This window comes from Hyposmocoma kahamanoa, unplaced genomic scaffold (genome assembly GCF_003589595.1).
Source record: "Hyposmocoma kahamanoa isolate Upper Pololo Valley unplaced genomic scaffold, ASM358959v1 160, whole genome shotgun sequence".
In the NCBI taxonomy this organism is placed as follows: Eukaryota; Metazoa; Arthropoda; class Insecta; order Lepidoptera; family Cosmopterigidae; genus Hyposmocoma; species Hyposmocoma kahamanoa.
The window spans coordinates 5303191-5329871 of NW_020653575.1; the positions used below are offsets into that span (position 1 = coordinate 5303191).

A 26681-nucleotide genomic window follows, 5' to 3' on the forward strand; every position below is an offset into this window, starting at 1 on the left:
ATATTTGTACACGTACAGTGAGTCATATTAACCGATTACAATATAACAAATAACAAAAAGCGACATGAACAAAGCTGAATGTACCAATGCAATGGACATGTAAAAACCATAAAGATTGTAAAACAAAAATACCGGTGTCTGTTGTAGTCACGGCGCGGAAACCTTGCCAAGGTCCTAGCAAACAAAATTAGTTCTTAATGCTAGGAAATAAGTGTTAATTGCACCCCGACATACAGAGGCATACATTTGGGACAGGTATTGCAAAAGAATATTGTGCTTAATTGTAATACATTACTACCAACGTATCATTATTAGAAAGTTTGATGACGTAACATTATTAACCTCCTAAAAGCTCAGTAAATTAAAATGGGAAATGCGTTAAAGGTTAAAACGCCAAATAAAATGTACTGAATACAATTTACATACTTCAGGGCCAAGCAAGTACAGAATACTAAAAAACGACTTTAAAACTTCGTGGAATTCATCTATTTGCCAAAGTTGATTGAAATCGGTTACCGGAAAGTGCGGATTTATACCGCTCTTAAAGGTGGAATATTTTCTACGAATTTAAATGGGACCTATACTGAGGTACCCTCTTTCCAACAAGAAAGGAATCGTCAAAATCGGTTCATAGAGTTATCGCGTATCATACATGTAAAAAAATACATTCGAATTGAGAATCTCCGCCATTTTTTTTGGTTAAATATATTTTCTAGATGTCCTATGGTCAAATAGAATATATTATAACGCTACAAAGATCATGACCCACCAAAGTGTAAAAACTATACCCATGGCGTACAGAAATGATATCGTCGTAGATATCGTCGGGGATGTTTATATTATAGTTTTTGATTATGAGTTTCCATTTCGGTAATTTACTGGTCAAATCAAATCCGCGTAATGTCGTGGCAACCCAATTAGCGTGATTTATGGGAATCTATTGTTATCAGTCCGTAGACAACATAAATTAATGCTTACTCTGCAAAAATGGAACTTGTAGCCATCGGAATAACAAAATAATAACGTTAAATCCCTTTCCAGTGAAATGTCGTTTAGTGCAGACGCACCACTGACTTACAAATAAATAGACGACGGGTCTAATACAAAAACCACGAAAAAAATGTCCCAAGTCAACCTATTTAAACGTAGTGACATGTAAAGGAATATGAATAAGCTAAAACGTTGAATTTAAATTGTAATGTCATCGCAGTACTGTCTAATTTTGCTTGCTTCGCTGTCAGTCGAACAAACGAAGACTAAAGCGTGAATGACGCTCTGCATACGATTTTAACGCCCTATAAGTTCGGACACTTTTTAGCGCGGACCCGACGTCCATATAATTGTAAGTCAATGCCTGTCACCAATACTACATACGCGGATTTGCACTAACCCCGACAATATGGCTAGAAATATGTGTAACGCACACAAACGCACACACTCATAAAAAATATGTATTTTTATATAAAAAATGTGTGTTAGTGCGAAATATTAGTGTGTTTTGTATTTATCATCAAAAAGAGAAGAGAACGATTTCCGTCTTATTCCTACTACGACTGACGGGGCACAGGGAACGCGCATGAGTATGATGATATAATATCATCATATATCATATGTGATATTTATTTTGACAAAAACTGTGACAATAACCTAATTAGGGTTTTCATGCAATTAATAATAAGTTATCAAATCTTTATTATAGATGTCAAACCAGTAGGTTTTCAGTATTTTCTTTTTAAACTTAAAATAAAAAATGCTTAACGATTGCATATTTTTAAACTAATGTCGTTTTTGTCCGCAAACATCCATTAATTGGGTCACGATCATTGGATGCGACACTTTCATTATTTTTTGTGGTTACTGTAAAAATATTGTTTTGGGTCTGAATCACTTAACATATTAAGTAAATTGTGATGTACACAAGGCCTTAGGAGATTAATGTATTCGTCTAATCGACATTTAATTGCAGTTTCAATGCAGTTAGATGATAGTACATTCGCCGTTACTCTAACAAGGGAATCAATTCAATCAATTCATAATTTAAATCGATTACATTTTACAGCCGGCGTGGTTTATTCGTACTGCACAAAAATTGCATTTTTATTCATATTATGAATACGTTAGGTAGTTGTATTACTTAATAAAATACTATTTACAATTCTGTACACTAAAAATAACACGGTGCTACTGCATGTACATGCGGTTCAACTACAAAACTTTATGTCGCAGTTATTGTTAAATTTCTAAATAAACATACCTGTAGCGTCAACAGGACCTCTGTGTGGTACGATGGAATGCACGTATCTCGCGACAAAATGTCCAAATACAGCTTTCAAATCCGGGTTGTGCATCATTTCGACAAACTCGTCAAAATCCAAGTAGCCAGAGTTGTCCCTGTCGGCTAATGCCATTATTTTACTGACTACATTGTCAGGGAGATCGTGATCGTATTCTCTGGAATCTATAATTTGTTTGAGTTCGACATATGATATTTTTCCATCGTTGTCCCGATCGTACTGGAAAGAGAGAATAAATAGTTGTATTAAGTCAGAATTCTCCTCAACCTACAGTCTCTTACAACATTAGTGGACATAATAACCTTTTGGTCTTCTTTGTAGGCCGGTAGTTCCCATAGTGGTCTACATCGACCCCTAGGGGACCACGAGACCTATATAGGGGGTGCATGAGACATTATACGTATACCCATTTAGGCAGGTTGCGACCAAAGTTTTCACTTTCCATCAAAGAAACACAGTATCTATGTATACATAATACTTTTTTGAAACATACGAGTACACATAAATTACCTACAAAGTAAACATTTGATAACAAACGAGATATTCGGTTATATAAATGTGTTTTTTATAAACTTTCTCACTACACATTAAAATTTCATAAAAGTGAGTCAAAATAACGTTTCAAATCGATGAATTTATGAAACAAAAAAAAGTGGTATACGAGACAAAAAAGTTAGGGCACCTCTGGGACGCTGGTCTAGTATTGCCCAATTCAAGACCAAAACGGGACTAACCCTAGTCTTGGTCTTGGTCTCACGTCAATATACCTGGCATTGGTCTTGCGCATTAAGTCTTGCCTACCTATTGTTTCTTATCAAACTAATATATTCTATTATTAGTTTGTTCAGATTTTAGAATAACGCAACAGGGGTAAATATTTTGAGTACGTATTAACGTAGGTATACTGAAGCCAACCAGACACGTATAACCAAAATACGAAACGTGTTTATAACACCTTACGTATACAATATAATAACGCGTATGTTCGCAGAAGCGCACGCAGATGGCTTCCAAACGATAATGCGAAAAAAATAGCAGCGCTTATGGCTCACGTCTGAAATATACAAAGGCATCCTGCAAATGGTTGCAGGCTGGTTTAATTGTCCAATCCTAATATACTGGCACAGATTAACTATACATAACTCTCATACAAAATCGAAAATACCTACGCTATAATAACCTACTAAATCTGACTAATTAAACTAGGCGCTCACTACGAGAATAAAGGAGTCTAAGCTCGCGCACAGAAGTGAAAACAACGTTGCCCGCCGTGTGCAGTCGTGTGGAGCCGATTGCTCATAAATGAAAGACTTGTATGAGCCCTTGTGCCGACGTCGGTACACTCAGCGGTAGGCACTTATCGCGTAACCTTGAGCGAGTCCTGGAGCCCTAGTACTGGGTTCGTTAATTTCATTTGCAAATCTATGTTTAATAAATAATTTTTGTTTCGTTATTTTGTGTACCTACTTACTAAGTGAAAATGTTACTAACAATATGTAAGATAGGAGGCAAACGAGCTGACGAGCCACTTGGTTGGAGGTAGTCATCGTTGACCATGATCATGTCCAATATCAGACGAGCTGCCTACGCGTTGCCAACCTTTTAGAGACATGTTGACACGTTTTTTGAAGAACCCCATGTCATAGAACAAAGGAATTACTTTAGGTGAGAGATCGTTCCATATCTTGCAGGTTCGAGGAAGGAACGAACGTGACACCTGCGTGGTCTTACAATAACAGTCGTCAATGATGTGGGGATTGGCTTTACTCCTTTGGCGGGAGGTGCGATGGTGGAAACACGACGTTGGCAACAGTTCGAAAAGTAAGTTGGCAAACTTATAACATCATTGGAAACAACAACTCTTTGAGTGACAGGAGTTTTACTCCAATACTGATTGATATATTTCAAATATCTTTGTAAAGAAGTCATGTCGTATACAGGGTTCACGTTATTTGTTCTTTAACGTTTAGATAGTTTTTTTTTATGATACCAAGTGTCAGGACGACCAAGTCGTGCGCCTGGTGGTCATGTTAATTTTTTCTGATGTTCGATCTTTGTAATAATAATTATAACAAACTAGTGAATTAATTTGACATAAAAAAATAATTGAATATTAATTGAACAAAAAAAATTGAAATTTTATTTACTTGAAACATGGTGACTGAAAGATTTTCTACGTCGTATTCCTTCTCAGTACTATGATTTGTTTAGAATTAATGTCATATTTTAATTACCTGCTTCTAAATTTAACAAAGCTATTATTGAATTTATTTATTGTTTACTTGTTTTAGTTTTGCCTTATCAATCACACAAGACAATTTTAATTTGAATAGTAATATGGGGATAATGTTGCTGATTGTACAGTCAAGAGCACGTCAAGCTTGACACTTTGTACTTTGGACCGTTCTTATCGAAAACGCCTTAGAGTTGGATTTAAATCTGAAGTGTCAAGCTTGACGTGCTCTTGACACTGTACGTGTACATATGTTGGAAAATTTCACAAAAAATGTAATCATATCATGTCAATTGTTTATTACGTTTAAAAATAAATAAAAGCAACGATATCAATGATAGATTAAATTCTTTGTACGAAAACTTGTACATTCTCATATAGTAGTACTTCCACTATACTCGGCGAATAGCAGAACTAAGTAAGAAATTACTATTCGAAAAACTCGATACTGGCATAATCCAATAAAGATCACCGCTAACTATAATAAGTTTCCTATTTGTAATGTTTCCTATTTGTAATGAATTTAGAGATCGCACGTCACCTCCCATTCTAAGCCGCTTCCTATGTTCAAAACCGGATTGCGTAAGCATCTTCAGGCTTGATCTTCGTCTGTATATTTAATAGTAAGTAGAAGTTTATTTAAGTATATTTATATATGTAAATAAATATATATGTAGGTATATAAATAATATTATGGTCATTTATTATTTCATAATAATGACAATGTTAGTCTTTAACAATGCATTATATTTTTATCACAGGCACACTACGTCTCCCTCTGTTCATTCGTGCCATTCACGATCTCTGCCTAGAATCTGCCTTACGGTAGAGTTTAAGCAATGTGACGATTTCAAGTGTATTAATGCTGACCTCTGAAATAAAGGTTATTTTGATTTTGATTTCAAAGGTTATAACCACATACTCAACATAGCGCCGCACTAGGGAATCCCTGTATCGAGGGTGCCATGGACACAGAGAAATAAATTCTAGCTATACAATATTTCTCCCGGCCCGGGAATCGAACCTGGGATCTCTGTGTGGCAGTCTGGCATGGTAACCGTTCGGCCATGGAGGCAGGTTTCGGTTGCCTGAAAGAGATCGCTTTCAGCGATACTTTGCTCACGTTAATTCTACGTCGTCTATGTACTGTTTTTTTTTGTGTGTGTGCGCAATGAAGTCCTTTCTATCCCTTTACCTTTCTATCTCCCTAAAGATATATCCGGAAAATATACCTTTATCAGGCCTGTTGTTATCAGCAGTACATTAATAGTTGGCTATTGTTTACACAAGGTTAGGCGACGTCCATAAGGCTTTCTTGTCGGCTGTGTACATACAAGTTGGTAAATATTACGTAAACTACCGACTTTGCGGTTTACTAATTCGTATGTTCAATGTTAAATACCATCTAATTTTTTTTAACTAAGAAGTTCTCAATTTGGCTCTAATTTTTTGTGTGTTTATATCACGCGATTGCCCCGACATTTGTGAACTAATGTCGATGATTTTTTGGAAGTAAATGAAATATAGTAGCAGTGGAACTGCCCGAAGCAGGAATGTGAGCATTTACTTCGTTTTGGGAGAGTACCTAAGGGTGCCGGTGAAATTACAGGCACATGGGACTTATCAACTTATGTCTCAGGGTGACGGGCAGAGTGGCAATGCCCCTCCGAGTGGCACTGTAATTCTCATGGACAGGCGCGTAGCTTACCATCAGGCGAACGACTTGTTCGTTGTTTCATTCACCGAAAAGCTTTTGGTAAATTTCAAATTCTGAGACACCCCGAGGTGCGAATCCGAATTCTAATTCACGTCTATGCTTGAGACGCGGTAGGTTGACCAAGTGACAGGAGAAACAAGTTGTACGTTTGGTGTTAAGCGACACGCTTGTCTATAACAGTAGCCACTCAGAGTTTTAAATAGCAGAGATCTAAGGGACACTAATTTCACTAGCAACCAGGCAGAAATAGGTAAGGCGTAAGTACTTCCCTGGATTAACTCTTTCACGAGGAGCCCTACTGCTACTTTCATTCATTAATTAGTTATCATTAGTAGTTATAATTAGAGTTGCTGTAAAATTTGTCACAGAACATTGTCGATAGTTTCTAGCGATTATCGATACCGGAAACTCATGATAATGATCCTAATCTCATTCGTATCGAAAAAATATCGCGATACTCGGAAGTTTTCATGAGATCATTCACACAAAAACATTCCCATACCGGTTAGCATCTGTGTAATGTTTGTTTGCTTCCACATTACGTACGCGTTAAATAGTTAACTGGATCGCATAAGGCAGTCAAGCGTTTGTTCTTATGACTCATATTTTGACCCGGTAAGTCCCAATATGCAAATGCTGTCTAAAGAAAATATATATATTCCACAAAGATATTTATATTATGCAAAAGAGATCAAGTTTGGCACAACGAATAAATGGATTCGCTGGTAAAAGAATTTTTAATCTCGGTTGGTGTCAACAACAAAGTTGTTAAATTGGTAACAAGTATTTTTTGTAAAAGTGTCAAAATGGATTTTAAATAATTGTAATTTTTTTATTAAAAAAAATAGATCTCAAAAGTTTGTGGAATTAATCTATTCAAATCAGTTAACGGAAAGTAATTTCCCACCCTTAGAGGCGGAATATTTTCTTGCAATTTGAATGGAACTTATACAGTGTCCGAATTTTTAAATGATAAATCCCTAAATTCATTGTCGGTGTCGTTTTTTTTTCCATTCCATCCCTAAAGGAAAAGGCAAAAGTTGAAATCATAGACCCAAGTCTTGGTGAATTTTTCAAATTTTAGACGTTTATATATTGACGGTATTCATAATACGATATTATTTTGACATCTAGTCCAGCACGCTATGACGGCCGTTTTGACATTTGTCCGCTTTGTTTCGTATTCATTCATAACTACGTTGACGGAGCTAATTGCAGTACGTCAATACGTGACGTGCAGTAAAATTTATGGAATGTATAATTTGACGACACAAATCGGCATTGTTTTTCGAAACTCGAAATATTAAAAAATTTAATCTGATAGGTACGATTACGAGACGACATATTTATTTTCGTTTTATTAAAACTTTTTAATCAGCTACCCCTTGCAATACTAGTTATAAATCTAAAAACTTATAGCTGCGACTTGCATTTGATATTTTTTTCGATAATGAATTGAAAATTCACCTCATTATTGTAATCTGCCAAAACGGCCATCATAGCGTGCCGGTACTTTAGTTACTATTAAAATTGACCCATGTAGTTATGACCGCATTTAAATTACTGACCGACTTGTTAAACCCATGTGTTGTTAAATCCAAGCCCATGTAATATTATCGAAAAAGAAACACGTTACACCTGGTTTACTCCGCCGTAGTGAATGTGAATGGATGTACTATCTACCATTAATATTTGTATGCCTAATTCTTGGCCGGACATAGTGAAACTATGCTCATTTTGTACAATTCAGTTTCTATACTACCTATATTTTCTCAAATATTTTTTTTATTCAAATGTAAGCGTGCATTTGACCTCTATCTCACCTGATGGAAAATGACAGATGAGGTCGACGATGGAGCATGCACACCTAAAGAATGCTTATTAACTCTCGCCTTGAAAAGGTCCAAGTTATAAGGTTCAGGGAACAAGTCTGCAGGCAGAGAATTCCACTCCATGGCCGTTCGCCATATAAATGTGGCAGCGTAACGCTTCGTGCGAATCTTTGGAATATCCACAACATAGGGGTGGAACCCAAGCCTACGCCTAATCCCCCGATGATGGAAAGGGGAAGGCGGAGTTAATCCGTGTAATTCCATCGCACACTCTCCGTGATATATCCTGTAAAATACCGATAAGCAGGCAACTTTACGGCGGTGTTCAAGGTGTAAATGAATTATTATTACTAAAATACCCCTTCCCAATAAAAAAAAAATCATCGAATCGGTTCACAATGTCGGAGTAGTTGCGTAATCTCTCCACAATTTTAAAGTCGGTTAAAAAGAGGTCAAGTTCGGTATAACGAATAAATAGACTCGTTGGCAAAAAAATCGGAATCTTGGTTGGTGCCAACAATAAAGTGACTTACCTAATTCATAAAGTGATTCATGGTAATACTGACAAAATAGGTTTTAAATAAATACCGCGAACCGCACAAATCATATGCCTGGCATCTAATAAAAAAAAATAATATGAAAAACAATCAGTTTTAATTTTTTCTTGTACCTATATCATGATTTTTAACTACGATGATATTTATTTACTTTTGGTGAACTTACTATTTATCATGCGCCTGGTGTAAAGCGACACGCGTGTCCATAGCGGTTGCAGTGCCACTCAGAGCTTTAAATCGGACAGATCTGAGGGGTGCTGTCACAAGGCTTTGTGGTGTCATGTGCCTTTGATTTCATCAACACCCTTACCCCTCAAAACCGAAACGCAGTAATGCTCACACTGCTGCAGCGGCAGAAATAGGTAAGGTGGCAGTACTTCCCTGGACGAACTCTTCCACAAGGAACTCTATTGCTACTACTGGGACTCAAACCTACTGTGACAAAAAGACGTTTGTAACATACAGAAATTCAAACGTCTGACTCGATCTGGATATTTTATTTTGTATTGTATTGTACTTAATTGTGTTACTTGTCCTTTTTCATGTGTCATAATGAATGGTCTATTCATTGTTAGCTAACAGATTTGACGCACTGTATGCACTGAGGCAGACACGTCTTTAATAAAAATAAACTGTGGTTAAGTTCATTACAGCTACTTAAATGGTTAAGGGGAAAAAAATAATGATAGGTTTTTTTTTATGAATAAACTATTATTTATTTCTTTTATTTCCCAAGAGATAATAGAAGTATTTGAACGCGAGGTTAGATTTTAGGAAGTGACCTCACTAGTGGTGTAGGGAACCGGCACTCGCGTCCCGTAATCCGTGCGTTAATATGAATAAAATAAGAACAAGTGGAGAAAATTTAAAACAAATCCGATGTCAACAAGCGCCTGATGACGGGACAGCGGGCGGCGCGGTCGCGCGGCGTTTCACTCAACCGTTGGGCAATTCTCAAGTTTTAGGATAAAAATATGAATTTAATAACTCTATTTAAGTAGGTACTACAGAGAATCTGCAAAATGTTGGTTTTCAACTGAATCCCTATAGCTATGAAATTCACATTTATCCCATAACTTGAAAATTACCCAACGATTTAACGCCGCGCCGTCCGCTGCCCCGTCAGTCGCCATCGGGCGCTTGTCAACATCGGATCTTTGTCAACGTTTCTCCACCTGTTCTTATTTTGTTCATATTCATTTTCAGCGTGTGGAATGCGGGACGCGAGCGGCCTAAAATGTAGGCTCGCGTTTTAAATAAGTACTTCGCTTAAAGTTCCAATGCGTAAATGTGTTTAAACTAATTGTTTGCGCTATACAGATGGCACGTGCCTTATTTGTTCTATTGTAGTCCAAAGATGAAATATGTGAAACTTCTCTTTGAAAAAAATACAAAATGACTGTCTATTTAAACTTTATTAAATGTGAAAATCGTAAGTCCTTAAGCGCACAAAAAAGGGAGAAAAAAATATTTTGTTAATTGTAAATTTATTTATATAAAATTAACCGTACTAAATTACCATTTTCTTTCACCTTCAAAATATGCTACATTAATGTATCTATCGAATAAAGAAAAAGTAAACGTTTATCTCGAAAGATCTCGGAGATACCGCGTTTCTAAGGTTTTTTAGATTTCTATGGAAATAGGGTTCTCACAAAATGTATAAATTTTTACACAGCTACGTGAATCAATGGCGGGTTATGTGTTAAAACAACAATAATAATATATTTATTTCGAATATGAATAGACTTGTACGTGGTAGTAGATACAAAGATGTGAACTTAGTGTTAGTAAATATAACATTTTATTCATACATATGGGAGCTTTGGTAGCCCACAACAATACAAATTCCTTTATGACGTTCAGATAACATAGTCCATATGGAACATTAATTGAAATTTTTACATTTTTAACTTAGGTTACTTAAATTTAAAATCAAGTGAATTAAATGTGAAGTAATTATGTCAAAAATAATTTAAAACAATGTACGTTATATAGTACTGGCACATTTTGTTATAATATTCACGTATGTGCGTTACGTTGTGTGAATAAATATAAATTATATTGGCAAATGCTGATAGCTCATACATTTTCCTCATTATCGGATTGCCGTATGATTTTCGTTTGCTAGCGTGATATGAGCAATAATATTAAATAAAGACATTAGTATTGATGGGTAATGATGGTAACGAACATTTTCCGTGGTCACTCTTAGAAGGCGAAGAACTGTACCAGGTATAGGTAGAGTTTTTATATTTGTGACGTGTACTAAGTGTCAAAGAGGATATATAAAGATCAGACGATTCCAGTGCACGGTGAAACAAGTCTGTGATGGTCCTTTCCGATCCAACTTTCGTGTATGGTGCTCTGGATCATAACGTCAACATTTGTTCCTTGATTTACCGGCTTGTTCCGATAATATACCTATAGGTAATGTGCTACACTCAATGAATATAAAATATTGCACTTTGCAGACTGGATAAATATTCAGTGATAACCCTAACCCAAAATTTTAAAATTCAATATATCTGGTCTCTTGTGTTTGTTGCGTCTGGATTTTTTTGTGGTAGTACATATTACTGTCATTAACAAATTCGCGTTGAAAAAACATGCTAATATGTACAACGTCTTCAGGTAAAAATGGATTAAATTATAGAAAAAAATTAATTGTGCTCAAGGTAGCTTGACATTTTTTTTAATTTTTGGACTTATTGGCGCTTTTAGTTATGATTAACATGAAATATTTAATGAAAAGTCATTTACGGGAAAGAAGATAATCTGATTTTATGGTCTCTATGGATTTTTCTCAATTTTTTACATTAATCTAAAACTATGGTAGATAAAACGAGGATGTCCGCAACTAAGGCAAAATAACACCCTGCCGGGCACAAGCAGGTATATCTATCTCCCTCGCACCTTTAGATTACACAGATTTTACAGTCATCTCTTTGGCTGGGGTTGAAAATTGTTAAAAGCTAAATAATGTTTATTTTCCTTCAATTTTATACTTGACTTCGTAAGTTCGTCAAAACACGGTACCCGATACAAAAGCGCATTCCATTTTAGCAAGGTACCGAGTTGTAGGTACAATATGTATCAAATTTTCCGACCTTTGATCAAGGGTCATATACGGCTCACCCCAGAAACAGGGAAGCACTCAGGTTTCACGCCCAAATTGAGGGTAAAAAATATTTACTATTAAATACTTGCCAAGTTTTGTTCAAATTTAACGATATTGTTATAAAATGCTTCTATTTACCAAAATTACCTAAAAACACCAGCAATTACGGCTATTTGGAAGTTTACTGTTTTAAATCAGATCAGATCTACAAGTTTTTGGAATGCCAATGTTCGAAAAATGGCCTCTGTAATATATTGTGCCACTATAGAACCGGAGAGTAGAGTCACTTCTGCTGTATCACCAGTCCTCTTGAAGAAAATAAAACTATAAAGTAAGGATATGAATATATAATATTGCGCTTTGCAGACAGGATAAATGTCCAGTGACAACCCTAACACATAATTCAATATTTCTGAACTCCTCTGTTTGTTGCATTTTTGTGGTAGTACTTATTACTATAAATAACATATCGCGTTGAAAAAAAATGCTAATATGTAGAAATTCTTCAGAAAACAAAAAAGAAATCATAGAAAAAAATTAATTGTGGTCTAGGAAAGCTCGATATTTTTTATTTTTTGGAATTATTGGTGCTTTTAGTACTTTTCTATCATGACATGAAATATTTAAAGAAAAATCATGTACAGGAAGGGAAATAATCTGATTTTATGGTTTTTATGGATTTTTCTCGATTTTCTAAGTTTCTCTAAAAATATGATAGATATAGCGTGGAGAGTTTTATTACGAACGTTGTTTGAATATTATCTTTCTAAAAACACATAAAACGAGGATGTCCGCAACTAAGGTAAAATAACACACCGTGTCTCGTCCTCCGCAAAAGTGGCAATTTTTAGTTTTAAAACTAGTGAAATTAGATTACGGCAGTTCTACAGAAGAGGGATCCATACGGCAGCACGTAGAACAATTCTTAGAATACACTACATTTTTTTTTCTTTTTCCTTAACTTACAAGAAATGTATAATATATATAATGCTACTAAATTATGCCTATCTGTATGACTCAATCGTTAGGGACTGTTCAACATTCTCAATTTCGCCGTACTGATCATGTATGACTAAGAGGTAACAAAAGTTACAAAAGTAAATTGAAAATAATGATTTCAGCGTTAGTCATCATGGGACGTACACCGTGAATATTTTGTTGTAACTAGAATTATGTTTCTATTGACTTCATAATGCGGCTGCCCCATAACAAAATCTAGTAAGTGCTTTAGACAAAATTTTACAGTAGAGCCCAAAAACACAAATCAAGGTCGCTCTTAAACTTTGATGTAAAGAAGTATAGTATTAGGTATCAATCAACGAAATTGATGTCACAAAAATAATCACAACTTATGTAGGTAGGTATTACATATTTTATACCCTTACTAACTTTAAATATTTACGTACGGACAACGGCACATCAGACTACACATTTTTGTTCGAAAATCGCCTTCATTGCAACGGAACAAGATACGTCAATGTGTAGCTTGATGCGCTGGCGTGTGTACATAAGTTACTGTAGCAGCGAGAATCGGAAGTTATAGCATTAGAAAATAAAATTTGATTTTGTTTGTCTAAGCAAATTATAGATGCTTATAGACCGAGTTCCGGATTCCGAAATGCGTATTGTTTATTTATTAAAGACACAATGTAAACTGACAGCAACAACCAGGAACGCTTACATGCTAATTTCTTATACTAAATACATATTTGATACGCTAAGTTCGCCTTACAAATTACTTTGCTAATGCTGTCGCAAAAGATGTCAGCATCCTGGACCTCAGTGACTAGACAAATAAGCAACGTGAGACTACGTTTCGTGGGCGCGTTGTCAGCCCGGCAAGTGTGTCGCACGGGGTACGCAAACAATTGATGTCGGCGTCAGCTCGTGCAGACGTACCTGTTTGGCACAAACAGATCGACATTGCTCAGAGTGCCGGGATTGTCCACTTTACCTCGCAGGAGAAATACGAGTTCGAACTTTACGTCTTTCTTCCAAGGCGTCAAGATCGACCATTCCGTAGACAAATAAGGAAAGAAAGAGCAACGGATAGTAACGTCACATCCTCTTGTCTAAGTATCGAACTTAGGTCCAGGACATAGGAGATCGGATAACGACTTTAAAATGGAGCTGGGTCGGACAAGTTGCGAGACGTGGTGAACACAGGTGGAGTAAGGCGATAACCGAATGGTGGCCAAGAAATGGACATAGAAACGTGATCTCACGGGTGGACGATATAGTCAAAATGGCGGGCAGTGAATGGGTTAGATTAGCACAGGATCGTGGTGGACGGCACAAACTACGGGAGGCCTGTATGCCGACTTGACGTGGGTATACCCAGCAGTGGGTAAAGTTGGGATGTGGATGATGAAGCAAATTAATAATTGACGTTGGCCATAAAGCCGCGACCTTATAATGGAATCGGGCCGGACACGTCTGCCGCAGTCAAACGAGCTATAGGCAAAAACCACCACGGAGTGGATCCCACCAGACGCAAGACAAAGCCGTGGAAGACCCAGAACGAGATGGCGTGGCGAATTGGATGCGTATATGAGGTCGTGGCCTGTAGCCGCGTTAAATCGCGAAGAGTGGAAAAAGGGAAGGGAGGTCTTTGCCCTGCAGTGCGTCAGTAACGGCTGAAAAAAGAAATGAAATTTTAGCAGCACTAGAGCTCCTTGCGCAAGAGTTCATGCCATCTTACCTATTTCTCCTATTATGACACGCCTGTTCATAACAGTTGCAGTGCTACTCAGGGCTTTAAATCGCAAAGATCTGAGGTGCCCTGCCTCTGCGCCCATCACTTTGGGACATAAGTTAAAAAGTCCCATGTGCCTGTAATTTCACCAACACCCTTACACTTCAAAACCGGAACGTAGTAACGCTCACATTACCGCTTGGCGGTAGAAACAGGTAAGGGGTCAGTACTACCCTGGATTAACTCTTTCACAAGGAGCTGTACTGCTACTAAACGGAGTCCTAATGGGAATTGAGCCAGGGGTCTCATCGAGCGCCCACAGTGCAAACCGCTGAGCCATCTAGGTAGTGTTCGTATCTTCAAGTTGTGTCAGGTGATACGCAGGGATCGTAGAAAAATTTCTAAATTTGAGAACCGGTTCCTAAGCCGGTTGTAACGCAGGAACCGGATTTGAATAAGAACCATCTTAAATCTTTATTATGAACAATGGAAACGCGCTATTATTTTATTATTAAAAGTGAAATAATGACTAAAGTTAATTTCGATTCCATTTTTCACTTTTAATGTCAAAGTATTCATACAGCCCAAAGACACAAATAAAACGTTTAGCTTTAATTTTTTGAGCACGGGTCTTTCTAAGGAGAGAGTTCAGGTCTTACACTGACCCAATGCGGGTTGAGGTCAAAACGGAGTCCGCTACATTTTACTCCGACTTTCCGAGATGTACCCGTGCCGGTAAGTGATCATCTTGAGCTACTAGTCTGGACTTGTCATCCAACCTCAACTTTGGGCGATACATCGAAACTGCTGCCAAAAAACTAGGCATATTTTACAGCTGAACAGCTTTTAAATCTGTATAAAGTACAAGTTCGATCGTGTATGGAGTACTGCTGCCACCTTTGGGACGGCTCTGCCCATTACCAGTTAGCTGCCTTGGACTCGGTGGAGCGAAAAGCAAAGATACTTATTAACAACAATTCTCTTGTGGAGTTGAAGCTACAAAATCTCGACCATCGCAGAAAAGTAGTCTGCTGGTCGGTTTTCTATCGGATACATTTCCGGGAGTGTGCGCAGGAACTTTTCAATTTAGTTCCATCCTCACCGTTCCTCCTTCGGTCGACTAGAATATACCACCTATTCGCACTAAACGCTTTGCTTCTTCCTTTCGGATGATGCGTACGGCAAAGGAATGGAATACTCTATGTTTCCCGAAAAGTACAATTTGGGGCTATTCAAGACACGAGTGAATAGGCATTTTTTAGGCAAATGCGTCCCATCGTCGGTCACATCGTCGCTTAACATCAGGTGAGATTGTAGCCAAGCGTATGTTTATTATAAATATATTTTTTAAAAAGATCTGAAAATACGATCGTGTTGCGGTGGTTGCGAAATTACATTTTTGTGACGACGGGATTCAAAAGCTGGCTGTACGCTACGATAAGTGCCTTAATATTGGTGGAAAGTATGTAGAAAACTAGAAAAAAGCATAGACTTGCGTGTGATAAAACATGGTTACCAAAGTTGACTTGCCTTTTTTTCAAAACGGCATTGTGGAATTTTTCAAATCTATAGATAAAACTTTCTTAGCCTTTGTTACAACCGATTAGTCATGAGAACAATTCATATTTTAACATATATACCGACAATCAGATGTGATATTAATAACTCGCAATGTTTACCTTTAGTTAAACTCATAGTTACGTTTCAGCCACTAAGCTGAGAAATTCTTGAGCCACACGCGTACAAACAAACAGTTTACTTCGTCAGAAATGTGTAGTATGTAGGTACTTGTTGCTTGTTTATGTTTTCTATCTTTGGACGACATCGGTAGCCCCAACGATTTGCACTGTGTGCACTGGATCCGAGTTCGATTCCCTGTAGAACTAATTTAAAAGTCCCGTAGTGAATTGAGTTGCTCTGGTTTTCATTTCATTTGGCGAATTCCCTAGTTCGAGACCAGAAAATTACAGGCACATGGTGCAGTGACGGTGCTCCCAGATCTTTATGATTTAAAGCTCTGAGTAACACTGCAACTGTTATGGGCAGGCGCGTGACTTACTATTGGGCGCACGACTTGTTCTTCCCGTCATTTGGTATTATAAAAAAAATGTGTGTTTATTATGGGCACTCATAATTATAATAAACACATTTCGTATATCAAAACTAGGTATATGTATAGTGCTAGTTGGTACTATATTTGTCATAAATTTACAAGTGTGACATTTGTTAAAATCTGACAAACTGTTTAAGAAAGTAGAAAAAGTATGATTTGTTGCCAGAAAATATTATTAATTTTGTATGAATATTTTTTTTTTGTAATTTGACCAATTTCTGCTGTCCCAATTTCTTTTCTTCCCATACAATGAAGTGAACCTTATAAGAAACTGAGTTAGCATTAAAAAAATATTCAATTTTATTAATTTTGTATGAAGAAGTATTTTGTGAAATATGATTTTCGTCCCATACAATGAAATGAATCCTTCATGAAACTGAGTAGATCAGCACTATAAAAATTTTGATCAATTTCATTCATTTTTATAGACAACTCACGCTTGACCAAAAAATTGACTCTGCCAAAATTGTTTTCACAAAAAAAGACTTAACGGTACCTAAGACAGTTTCCTAGAAGTTTCGATTTCCCATTTAAAAAAAAAAGCACAAATATTTAATATACCTTTATCTAAAGGGTTCTTCAACAAGAACTTTGTTTTGTAAATCAAAATAAAACAATAAATTTAGACGACAATGATTCAAAGTTTTATTGTATTAAAAAAAGTAAGGTTTGACAATTATGAATGAAAAATGGTATCTGATTAATGTGCACCATGACCACACTTACAGATGTCGATTCTTTCAACAAAGTTTTTAATCACTTTTTGACAAAATGGTGGATCTATTTCGTTAATCACTTGACAAATTTGGAGTTTTAAGGCTGCAATTAAACTCTTATTACTCTGCCTTTAAAATAACCCCATAAAAAATAATCCAGCAGTGTTAAATCACATGGTTGAGCTGGCCACTTAACGGCTGAATTTCGTGCAATTATGCGATCGGGAAATTTGGTTTGCAATAAATTCATTGTTTCGGTGGCTGTGTGACTAGACTTTTTTCTCGAATTCTCAATTTCAGTAAAAATTGTTTTACTTTTTGTTGTATCTATATGTAGACTTTTATCTACTTATTTAAAACACCCTATTATGACCATTGGTGACCAGCACAAATAAAGAATCAGAGTCAAAATCAACAGGATCAAAGAACTGTAAAATTTTCTTTTTTTCATTTCTCAGGTCTGATAGACCTCTGCTAGCTGGTGCATATTATGTTGGTCTAGCAGTGACCTAAGTATACTTATTAGAGGGTAACATTTATTTAGGTGCTGTTTTATGGAAGAATCTAGTCTCTGCCTTACTGAGCCTTGGGTTGGATATATGCTAAATGAAAGTACAGTATCTATGAGAGCTGCATTCAGATGTTTAACTTTAACTAATACTTAAAAGGTAGGTAAGTACATATATGCGCATATGCATATGTTTCTTTATACAGAAACAGAAACAATGTGTACACAAACATATTTCATATAATTTATATGATCAGATTAAAAATTATACCAATCCTGAAGATAATTTTTAAAATAAACTTACAGAATTATATATCTGTACATTTAATAAAACAAACATTATTATAATGACACTAAGGTGCATATTTAATTCTTTCAATATCTACTTTTAATATTATAAAAGTTATTGTAAATTAAAAATGTGAACGATAATTAATATCAATTCTTATAGCTTAAGAGTAGAGTTTCTTGCTCATTCTTTGTCCAAGAGAATCTGTTTTACGAGTGATTGTGTGTGTTAATTAATGTATTTAATGTTATGGATGATTTTAAGTTATTTATGTGACAAATAAATTGAATTTAGAATGGTTTTTAATTTCAATCTGTGTGCTTTTGAATGCATAGAGTATTTCTGATAATTTCGATTGTTCTAATTTTACTGCCATCTGGTTTATAATATATCATATTCCGTTATCAAGAACGTTATTACATAGGTACACCGGTAATAATTTCCTCAACAGCGCAGATCTCGCGTTATACATATACGTACATAGTTATGATTGTAGGTAGTAACATCAAAACAATATCTATTTATATTATATATAATAGTAGAATGAGAATGTCCGCGTTTCTAAAGTAAATAGAAAAGTACAGTAATTATTGTTTCGATGATTCACGGAACGTGGAAAAGAAAGTAAAATATTGAATGAAAATTACCTTGTTAAATATTCGCCGCCAGTACAAATTCGATCTCGTCGGTGTCAAAGGCACGGAGACTGTAGTTTCCCGTTGTGTGGTAGGCATTTTCACCAAAATTCTTTTGCCAACAAGTTCAACAAGCAAAAATTATTGAGGTAAATAGAACATCATACAACACGTCCGCTTTTGAGCTAGCTAGCAGATACCAGCAATCAATTTATCCTTGATATTGTGCGATAAGATAAAATTCTAACAAAAATTATGATATTCGATATTGTTTTAGTACATTAAAAGTTTTTGTGAAAATAACATTTACAACCTACACCTTTACGACACCATGAGCGACTGACAGGTTTATTTAGTTACGTCAAAACTTTTTCCATTTGCCGTGACTGCAGCTCAGCTTGAATATGATTGGCTAATAAATTAAGTTGACATACATGTGACCAATAAAATGTTAATAGTTAAATTTTCTTGAACAAATAGAACATAGATGCTTTTTTGTGATTTTTATGCCTACATTCTTAGTTGTAATGATTGGAAATTCTTTGGGACTATGACACAATAGCGTTAATTTACAATATTTTTGGTTATAAGTAAGTTTGAGAGAATAGCGTAATTTTTTGTAGTTTTGAATAAAATAAAAATTTTATTTCAGTTTTCAGTTTAAGTGCAGCAATTTTTTAGCTACTTTTCAATTTTAATTTCGAACGCAACCGTGTTACCATGGAAACCATCACTTTGCGTAAACAAAGATATGTCAATGTTTGTTTTCTAGAGTTTTATCGAAAGCTTATTAATAAAATTAAGATAGTTAACGATATAATGAACGACTTTAATCGTTGCAATAAAGTTTCTGGAGTGCATTGGCTAAAGAAACCTGTAGAAGACATACAAATCAAGTAAGATATATTATGATACATAAACTTCTTTGAAGTTCTTTAGTAATTTCTAATTACTTATAATTTAATTAATGAAGTGTTCAGGAAATTGTATAAATATTTAGTAGTTTTCTTTGGTTGCTATTGAAAGTGATATTTTGCTTCAGAATAAAATTAAAACCTAAAGATGGTATACTTTCACTACCGAAATTCGAAGATTACGCAAACGAGTCGAACAATGTGACCCTAAAGCAACTCGAAACTGAAGTAGAAGAATACAATTTGAAATGGCAAGAGAAAGTATTTAGTGTATGGGAGATGCAACGCTACTCAGATGCTCATAATTGTTTAACAGATACTGAGTTAAACTACAACGAAATGTTAAACAGTAGACATTATGAACACTCCAAGATTTTTACCTACATCCATGAAGACTACCATTTACCTTTGCCTGGAGATTTAAAAAAAATAAATTCTAAACTAAAAGTTCCAAGTTTGAATTTATGTTTAGAAAGATTGAGCCTGCATGAAAATGTGAGTAGAATGTTTGGTGAAGATACAAGTTCTTTGAGGCATTTATTTAGGAGTGAAGAGAATATTTGTGAGGGAAAGGAGCAATGGATTGCTATGCATGTTGTATTTGATAATTCAGAATATAACAAGTAAGTTATATCAACAATTTTCAATCAGTTGCAATATCAATTCTCACAGAACTTGCCATTTATAAAATCTTTTCCCTAAAAAGAGAGTATTCCATCACAATACAATAGGTTAATAGATCAGTGTGGTAATACCGAGCTTCTGAGCAGAGTTCTGTGAGCTTACTTTGAAGAGCTTCGCACGAAAACGGTGATTAAGTTTTCTGTCACTAATGGTCGTATTCCAGAGCTCTACTCAATGCTCAAGTCAGGACTTGAGTATTGCAGTGAGCACTAAAAATCATACACAAGTCCCTGCCATTAGGGTCGTATTTCCAGTGCTTGTGTTTCCAGTGCAATCCTGACTTGAGCATTGAGTAGGGTTCTAGAAAACGACCCTAAGATTGTGCTGCTTTCTCTAAATGAAGTGTATACAGAACAAGCTGCTGTATTAGCAGAGTTTTGGTATATAATAATAATAATGCACATACACATAGTCCTGAAACCCACACCACCACAAACCACAAATTACACTCATACTCACGAGATAATTAATGTACAATTATTTAAACTGGTCCAGGAAACGAACCTGAGACGTCTGCATGGCAGACCGGTATGGTAACCATTTTGTTTTGGCTACAGAGGCAGGTTATTATAGGTACCCAAGGCGCCGACTCAACCGGCCAGAGGGAAACCCGGGGGGGTTTTAGTGAGGTAGGCCCTCCAGTCTGGAGGGAGAGTCCCCAAATAGATAGAGTCCCCTGAGCCCAGGGAGACTCAGGGGTATCCATAAAGATTTCCCTCTTTAAAAAAAAAGGTAACTGTAGGTATATACTACATTGTCGGGGTTCTTCTTCATAAGGCTGTCCCATAAAAACTAACTTATAACAAAAACTACCCATTTCAGCGATTCTCAGCTTCTGCTAAAGCAGGAAGCAATGCTCCTATCTCTCTTCTACAATGCAGCACAAAAGTACTTAGTAATATCCCCAGATATAAATAATATGGAACTAAATCCTTACACAGTAGAGACTGCAAGTGGATTGGTTTTGGGCTATCATTATAGTATTGATGTTAGTTTTGAAGAAGGGGAAAGTGGGGGTGACCTCATGATACTGGTAAGTTGATGTTATATTGTAACGGGTTATAAGGTGTTGAAGGATTTTCCAATTGAACATTTTATATAATGTGACGAGTCAATTGTATCTATTTGTTAAATTGTTACAGACTAAAATGACTCTTAGGGCATGTTGGTGTTGTTGTTGTGACGCAGGAACTCGTAGCTGCTCTGTAAATAAACTATGCTCAATGAGCTATTGGCATCAGAACCAGTGCTGCCACATCCAATTTTAAAATCCGTAGGGTGGCGCTCAAAAATCCGTAGAATTCCGTAGATTGCTTCTGGAAAAATCCGTAGATCCACAGAGTTTTCTTAAAGCTTTTTCGGTATTTACTTAGTTCCTACTTTGTTAAGAAATTGAAAACTAAATAAAGTAACTAAAGCATTAGGAACTACAAAAAAAAAGTGATTTCATAGATCATAACAATATACATTTTTTTCCAGTTCGTTTTAATAAATCTGTTAATACAGGTTCACAGGTTATCTGTTAATACAGACCAAGTGGTCTTAAGTTCAATCTCAGAGTATACAAGCGAAATATGTACAGGCCAAGTCAATGTAAAATCTAAAAAAAAAATATTACGATCATTAGTTGTAGTATTTATTCGCACTTCGTTCCGTTTCATGCAGTCGCTTCAATCTATCTAACGACCATAACTATGCTGTGGACTTATGGAGTAGATACTCCATAAATCGTTTGATATTTTGTACCATAGAATTGAAATCAAGCTTAACATGCTTTTTAACCCTGACGTTTCGTTTTAAGCACAATTTTATTTTTTATACTGTTATTTAAGTAGACGGAACGAAAATCCGTAGATTTGTCATTAATTTCTGTCTTCCGTAGACGAGACTAAAATTCTGTAGATCTACTATAAGTTTGTTGTAAATGCTTGAAATTGTGATAAGATGAATGCCAGAGAAACATGTGTTTTAGTAGAATATCTGCTCTGTTGATTAGTTTCGTTTGACGGTGTGGTACTTTACCGACTGTCATACCATGTCATTTTTTACAATGAATTTATAACTAACAACAGAGTTCTAGAACGATGTTTTTTTTGCATTCTTTCGTCCTAAAGAACACCATATAATATATATTAATAGTATAATAATAATTTCACTAACCAGATAGCCTTAACATTAGCCTAATATAACGTAATCTTGTTTATGTTACTCCACAAAGTAATCTTCTTTTGACAGCTAAATAACCTATACAAGAAATGGGAACGCAAACATCGACAAGCACTGAATTTCGCAATGCCACCCCTAGGCAGAAAACATTATTACATCACAACAGAAATTGTCACTGCTAAAGGATTTGACGGTGACAACTTATATATAGAGTTCAATATAAACTTGCCAGAGAATATAAGTAGCAGTGATACTTTACACGGTCGTACTCATGTGAGTGCAGCATTGAGAGATGATGATGTAGACGAATGGCACTTTGGACATGTTGTTGAGTTGAATTTGGAGGCGCCTGATGGGTTAGGTAAGGATAAACTCTGAAAACTGTATTGAGAATCATTTGGCAAGTTAACACGGCATCCAGACTCGGATCTTGGGACAAATTGGGGCACTTTTTTTATAATATCAAGTGACGGGACGCACAAGTCGTGCGCCTGATGGTAAGCTACACGCCTGTCCATAACAGTTACAGTGCCACTCAGAGCTTTAAATCGCAAAGATCTGACTGCCACTGCGCCCGTCACCCTGAGACATACGTTGACAAGTCCCATGTGTCTGTAATTTCACCAGCACCTTTGCCCCCGGAACACAGTAATACTGACATTACTGCTTGGCGGCAGAAATAGGTAAGGTGGCAGTACTTCCCTGGAGGAACTCTTTCACAAGGAGCTCTACTGCTACTAAACTCCGGTGGCAGTCTCAAGGGGGCGCCGAAATCATAATATAATATGTTTAAAAAACTACTCGCATTATTGAGTTTTTTTTGGGAAATAACTCCACTAGTTTTTATTAGGCATGATTACAAATATCGAACACATAAAATACAAAAATCGAACACATAGAAAAACTTTGAAAGACCATCTTTATTTATTCGTTTCATTTTGAAGAGTCAAATTTTAACATAACTTTGAATGTAACTAGATTACATGATAATGCAATTCCATCATTAGGTTTATTGGTAAATAATTTTATATTTAATTTAGATTAAACAAGACTCATTTACTAGGCATTCTTAGTTCCTGAAAATAAAATTATCCACTCGTTTCCAATTTTTTTCCACTGACAACTCTGACCACCAAAAATTCTTATTTTATAAAGCCGGCAATACAAAGACCATGTTGGTCTAACGTTGCCGGGTGAAGGCCAAGACCAACGTATAGACAGCCTATTTGCCTTGCCTTGCCTTGCCATCGTTCGGTGTCACTCGCCCAGCTGATCGAGTGAAGGCGAGCGCTACCGTGTATAGAGCTTGTTTGACGTTTCTTGTCACAAGTCGCAATCGCTCGTGACTACTTGTCTCACGTCGGAGAAGTGTCGATTTTTCTGCACAAATCAAAGGCAATTGACTACTATTGATCGAGCGATCTCTGAGCGATGTCTGATTATACAATTGACATTGTATAATCAGACATTTGCATGCTTTTAATATATGCGAAACATGTTTATACTAATACTGTCTCTTGTTACATCTTCTGTTATACCATGTTTTAAGCAAATAAACGTATGATAATAATATTATTATTGATAATATTACTACTTCCATCTATACCAAGGCATAAATACAAAAAGCTTACACTATTTGGAATCTGTTTAAAAATTTCTCTATGAAAATATTAAACTTGATTTATATTTTAAAGTTTTCTCTTTTTTATATATACTTTCAAATTACAAATATAAATTTTTTGTGTGCAAATTCATTTTTCGTAATATTTGAGTATTTGTAAACGCGGAACAATGAATTCAAAATTTCATGTGACATTCCCGGATATTCCCATATAACCTAAAATATTCCCAAATGGAATATTGATCTACTTTAATTAAATGTTTGCATGTCGATAATGACTTATCGATCGATTATGGTACGACACTAAAGAAATCCGCCATTTGTTCGTTCAATTTTTGTTTAGGTTGATTCCGTAGTTAGGGCAGCTCCTTTCTTTTATTTTTTTTCCATCCTCTAAACTCTAAGGTATCAAGTAACGTGTGAAATTGTCAAAATTGTTTGCTATTGACATTTTTTCATTTCGAATAAAACTTCATCTCGACTGATAGAATGGAGGTCCAATCAAATTGTTTTATTTTTCAGAGATGTTCGAAATTTGAACGTAATAATAACATCGAATTTGATGTTACCAACTAGCAATAATAACATTTTCACAGATAAGAAATTTGTTCTAACAAAACAGTTTACCTTTAGCTGGTCGTAATTTGCGGGTTTTGAACACATTATAGAGAGTTTATGGTATGTGTGCAGATAAAATAAATTAATGTCATGATTCGCTAACGTCGTTGTTTCAGATTTCCATAACACAAGTGCTTTAGTACTTACTTTGGAATCAAATCAATATATGTGATGTTGTCTAATATATATTTATTTCTTTAATTTTCTAGAAACGTTACCCTTACAAGTGTTTTTCGAAGTTATATCGACTGATTGGTGGGGCCGACACCGCACAGAAGGTTATACCTATCTTCCTCTAACACTTGACCCAGGGAATTACACAAAGCAGCTGTCCTGTTCTAGACCCGAGGAACTGGATGGAGTAGAAGCAGCGAATCGAAGATTCTTTGTTGGAGGATGTCACTTGATTAGAAATTTGGACATTTTAACTAAGGCACAATTGCAGGTTTGTCTTATATAACCTTTATGTACATTACTGCTGTACACGATGTTCCTATAATAAAAATGTGGAGTGGATGAGGATGTCCCGGTTATGATTTCCTTTATAATAATAATAATAATAATTACTCAGTTACACGACGCGAAGGTAATAATAACAGACGCACGCGGTCGCTGCGGCGGCGACCACGTGGCTTGAGCGCGATAAAATTCGTGTCGAATAAACGCGCCCTAATAATCGCTTATTTCAGAATGTCTCCATGTCGTGTTAGTAACAATTGTAACCTTATGCCTAACCTAACCTAAGCCAGTGAATACACAAATTTATATATTTTACTCAATCCCTTCTGGCTGACATGTCTCCAATGCCTGCACAAATGGGCCGTCGTCTCTCTCCGCAACAGTGGCCAGGAGGCTATTGGAGTTGGCAAGTACGCGCCTCGACAACGACGCTACTCGCTTACGCATGATGACCTTAAATCGTCCGTTCGCATTTCCGCGAACATTCCCGACGCAATGCAATGCCTCGACAGCCCGAACAACATGCTGAATACGTTGTTGTATTGGACTCGTAGGGCGCTGTATGCCTTTTGAGTATAGTTGATCCATAGGCTGCAAGTGTAAAATGATCGGCAGTAAGTTGTAAAGGGACAATTTTACGTTCTTGCAAAACTACGGATCAACATATTACGTCTGACTGCCAGCGTCTTACACTCCCGAGTCCACGTCATCTTTAAGACTACAATTATTATAACCAATGTATTTGTTAACTTTCAGGACGTAAACTTCAAATACACAACAACAGGGACACTCATGATCCGTTGGAACGTAATATCCCAAGCTCCTCTTCCTGGCTCCTCACGAAGCGCGCCATTACCGAGTGTCAGTTCCGCAAATGCGCTTTTGCTAGGTGCCGAAGCGGTATTAAGGCAGTATAAAAGAGCTAGAGCCAGATTAGCAGCAGCCACGGAAGGGCTGCATTGTGATAAGGCTAAAGGTGATGGGGTGCCAAGCGATTAAAACAGTCAGCAAAATAAATTATTTTCACCTCACTAGCTCGGAAAGGCCTTCTTTCTCATTAGAAATCTGCGCGCAAAAATGTTTTTTTACGCGCTAGATTAGAAAAGGTTTTTGAAATTCGAACTTGATGATGGATTGTGGTGCACGTAATTTATTCTTTCTATGAAAATGAAAAGTTGGTGTCCGTCAGGATGGGTGGACCAACCGTAATATAATAATAGTAGAAAAAAAATATATACATAATTATTATATACTGCCTATTTTCTACTATTTAGTATCTTTATTAAATATTTTCTACTTTAGCCTTAGCGCTAACGGAAATATTAAAGAAATAAAAGTGGCCAGCCATTCTGACGTCAAGTTGGCTGACCACTTTACGTTTTTCATGGTTCTAGCAGTATATAAATATAAGTATTTGCTACCTAATTTCTACCTAAACATACTTTTTTCACTATTTTAGGAGGCTTCTATAAAAAGTTATTTTTAAAAAAATTTAAAAATGCCTTTGCA

General features: G+C 36.0%; 2 protein-coding genes across 5 annotated transcripts in view; one reads left to right on the forward strand and one right to left on the reverse strand.

The window, feature by feature from the left end:
- Positions 1-18865, reverse strand: part of LOC113225378 (rhomboid-related protein 2) — a 47291-nt gene extending 28426 nt beyond the window's left edge. For 2 of the 4 annotated variants that reach the window (XM_026457668.1, XM_026457667.1), the window contains exons 1-3: positions 18723-18865; positions 2255-2513; positions 133-174 (exon numbers count right to left, since the gene is read on the reverse strand). In XM_026457668.1, the coding sequence (XP_026313453.1) occupies positions 133-174; positions 2255-2513; positions 18723-18809 (388 nt within the window). In that variant the 5' untranslated portion in view covers positions 18810-18865. The remainder of the gene's footprint in view (positions 1-132; positions 175-2254; positions 2514-18722) is intronic. The other 2 variants (XM_026457669.1, XM_026457670.1) reach the window with 1 other exon arrangement.
- Positions 18866-19529: 664 nt separating this feature from the next.
- Positions 19530-26359, forward strand: LOC113225431 (Meckel syndrome type 1 protein). Its single transcript, XM_026457741.1, has 6 exons — positions 19530-19606; positions 19753-20247; positions 21131-21341; positions 22544-22835; positions 24923-25158; positions 25929-26359. The coding sequence occupies exons 1-6, from the start codon at positions 19530-19532 to the stop codon at positions 26169-26171; spliced, it is 1554 nt and encodes a 517-aa protein (XP_026313526.1). The 3' UTR covers positions 26172-26359.
- Positions 26360-26681: the final 322 nt, after the last annotated feature.

Excerpts from the sequence above, each read along its gene's own strand:
- LOC113225431 (XM_026457741.1), top strand. The coding sequence starts at position 19,530 with ATGAACGACTTTAATCGTTGCAATAAAGTTTCTGGAGTGCATTGGCTA. Across the intron at positions 21,342-22,543 it reads GGGGTGACCTCATGATACTG|CTAAATAACCTATACAAGAA; the intron begins GTAAGTTGATGT and ends TTCTTTTGACAG. Across the intron at positions 22,836-24,922 it reads GGAGGCGCCTGATGGGTTAG|AAACGTTACCCTTACAAGTG; the intron begins GTAAGGATAAAC and ends TTAATTTTCTAG.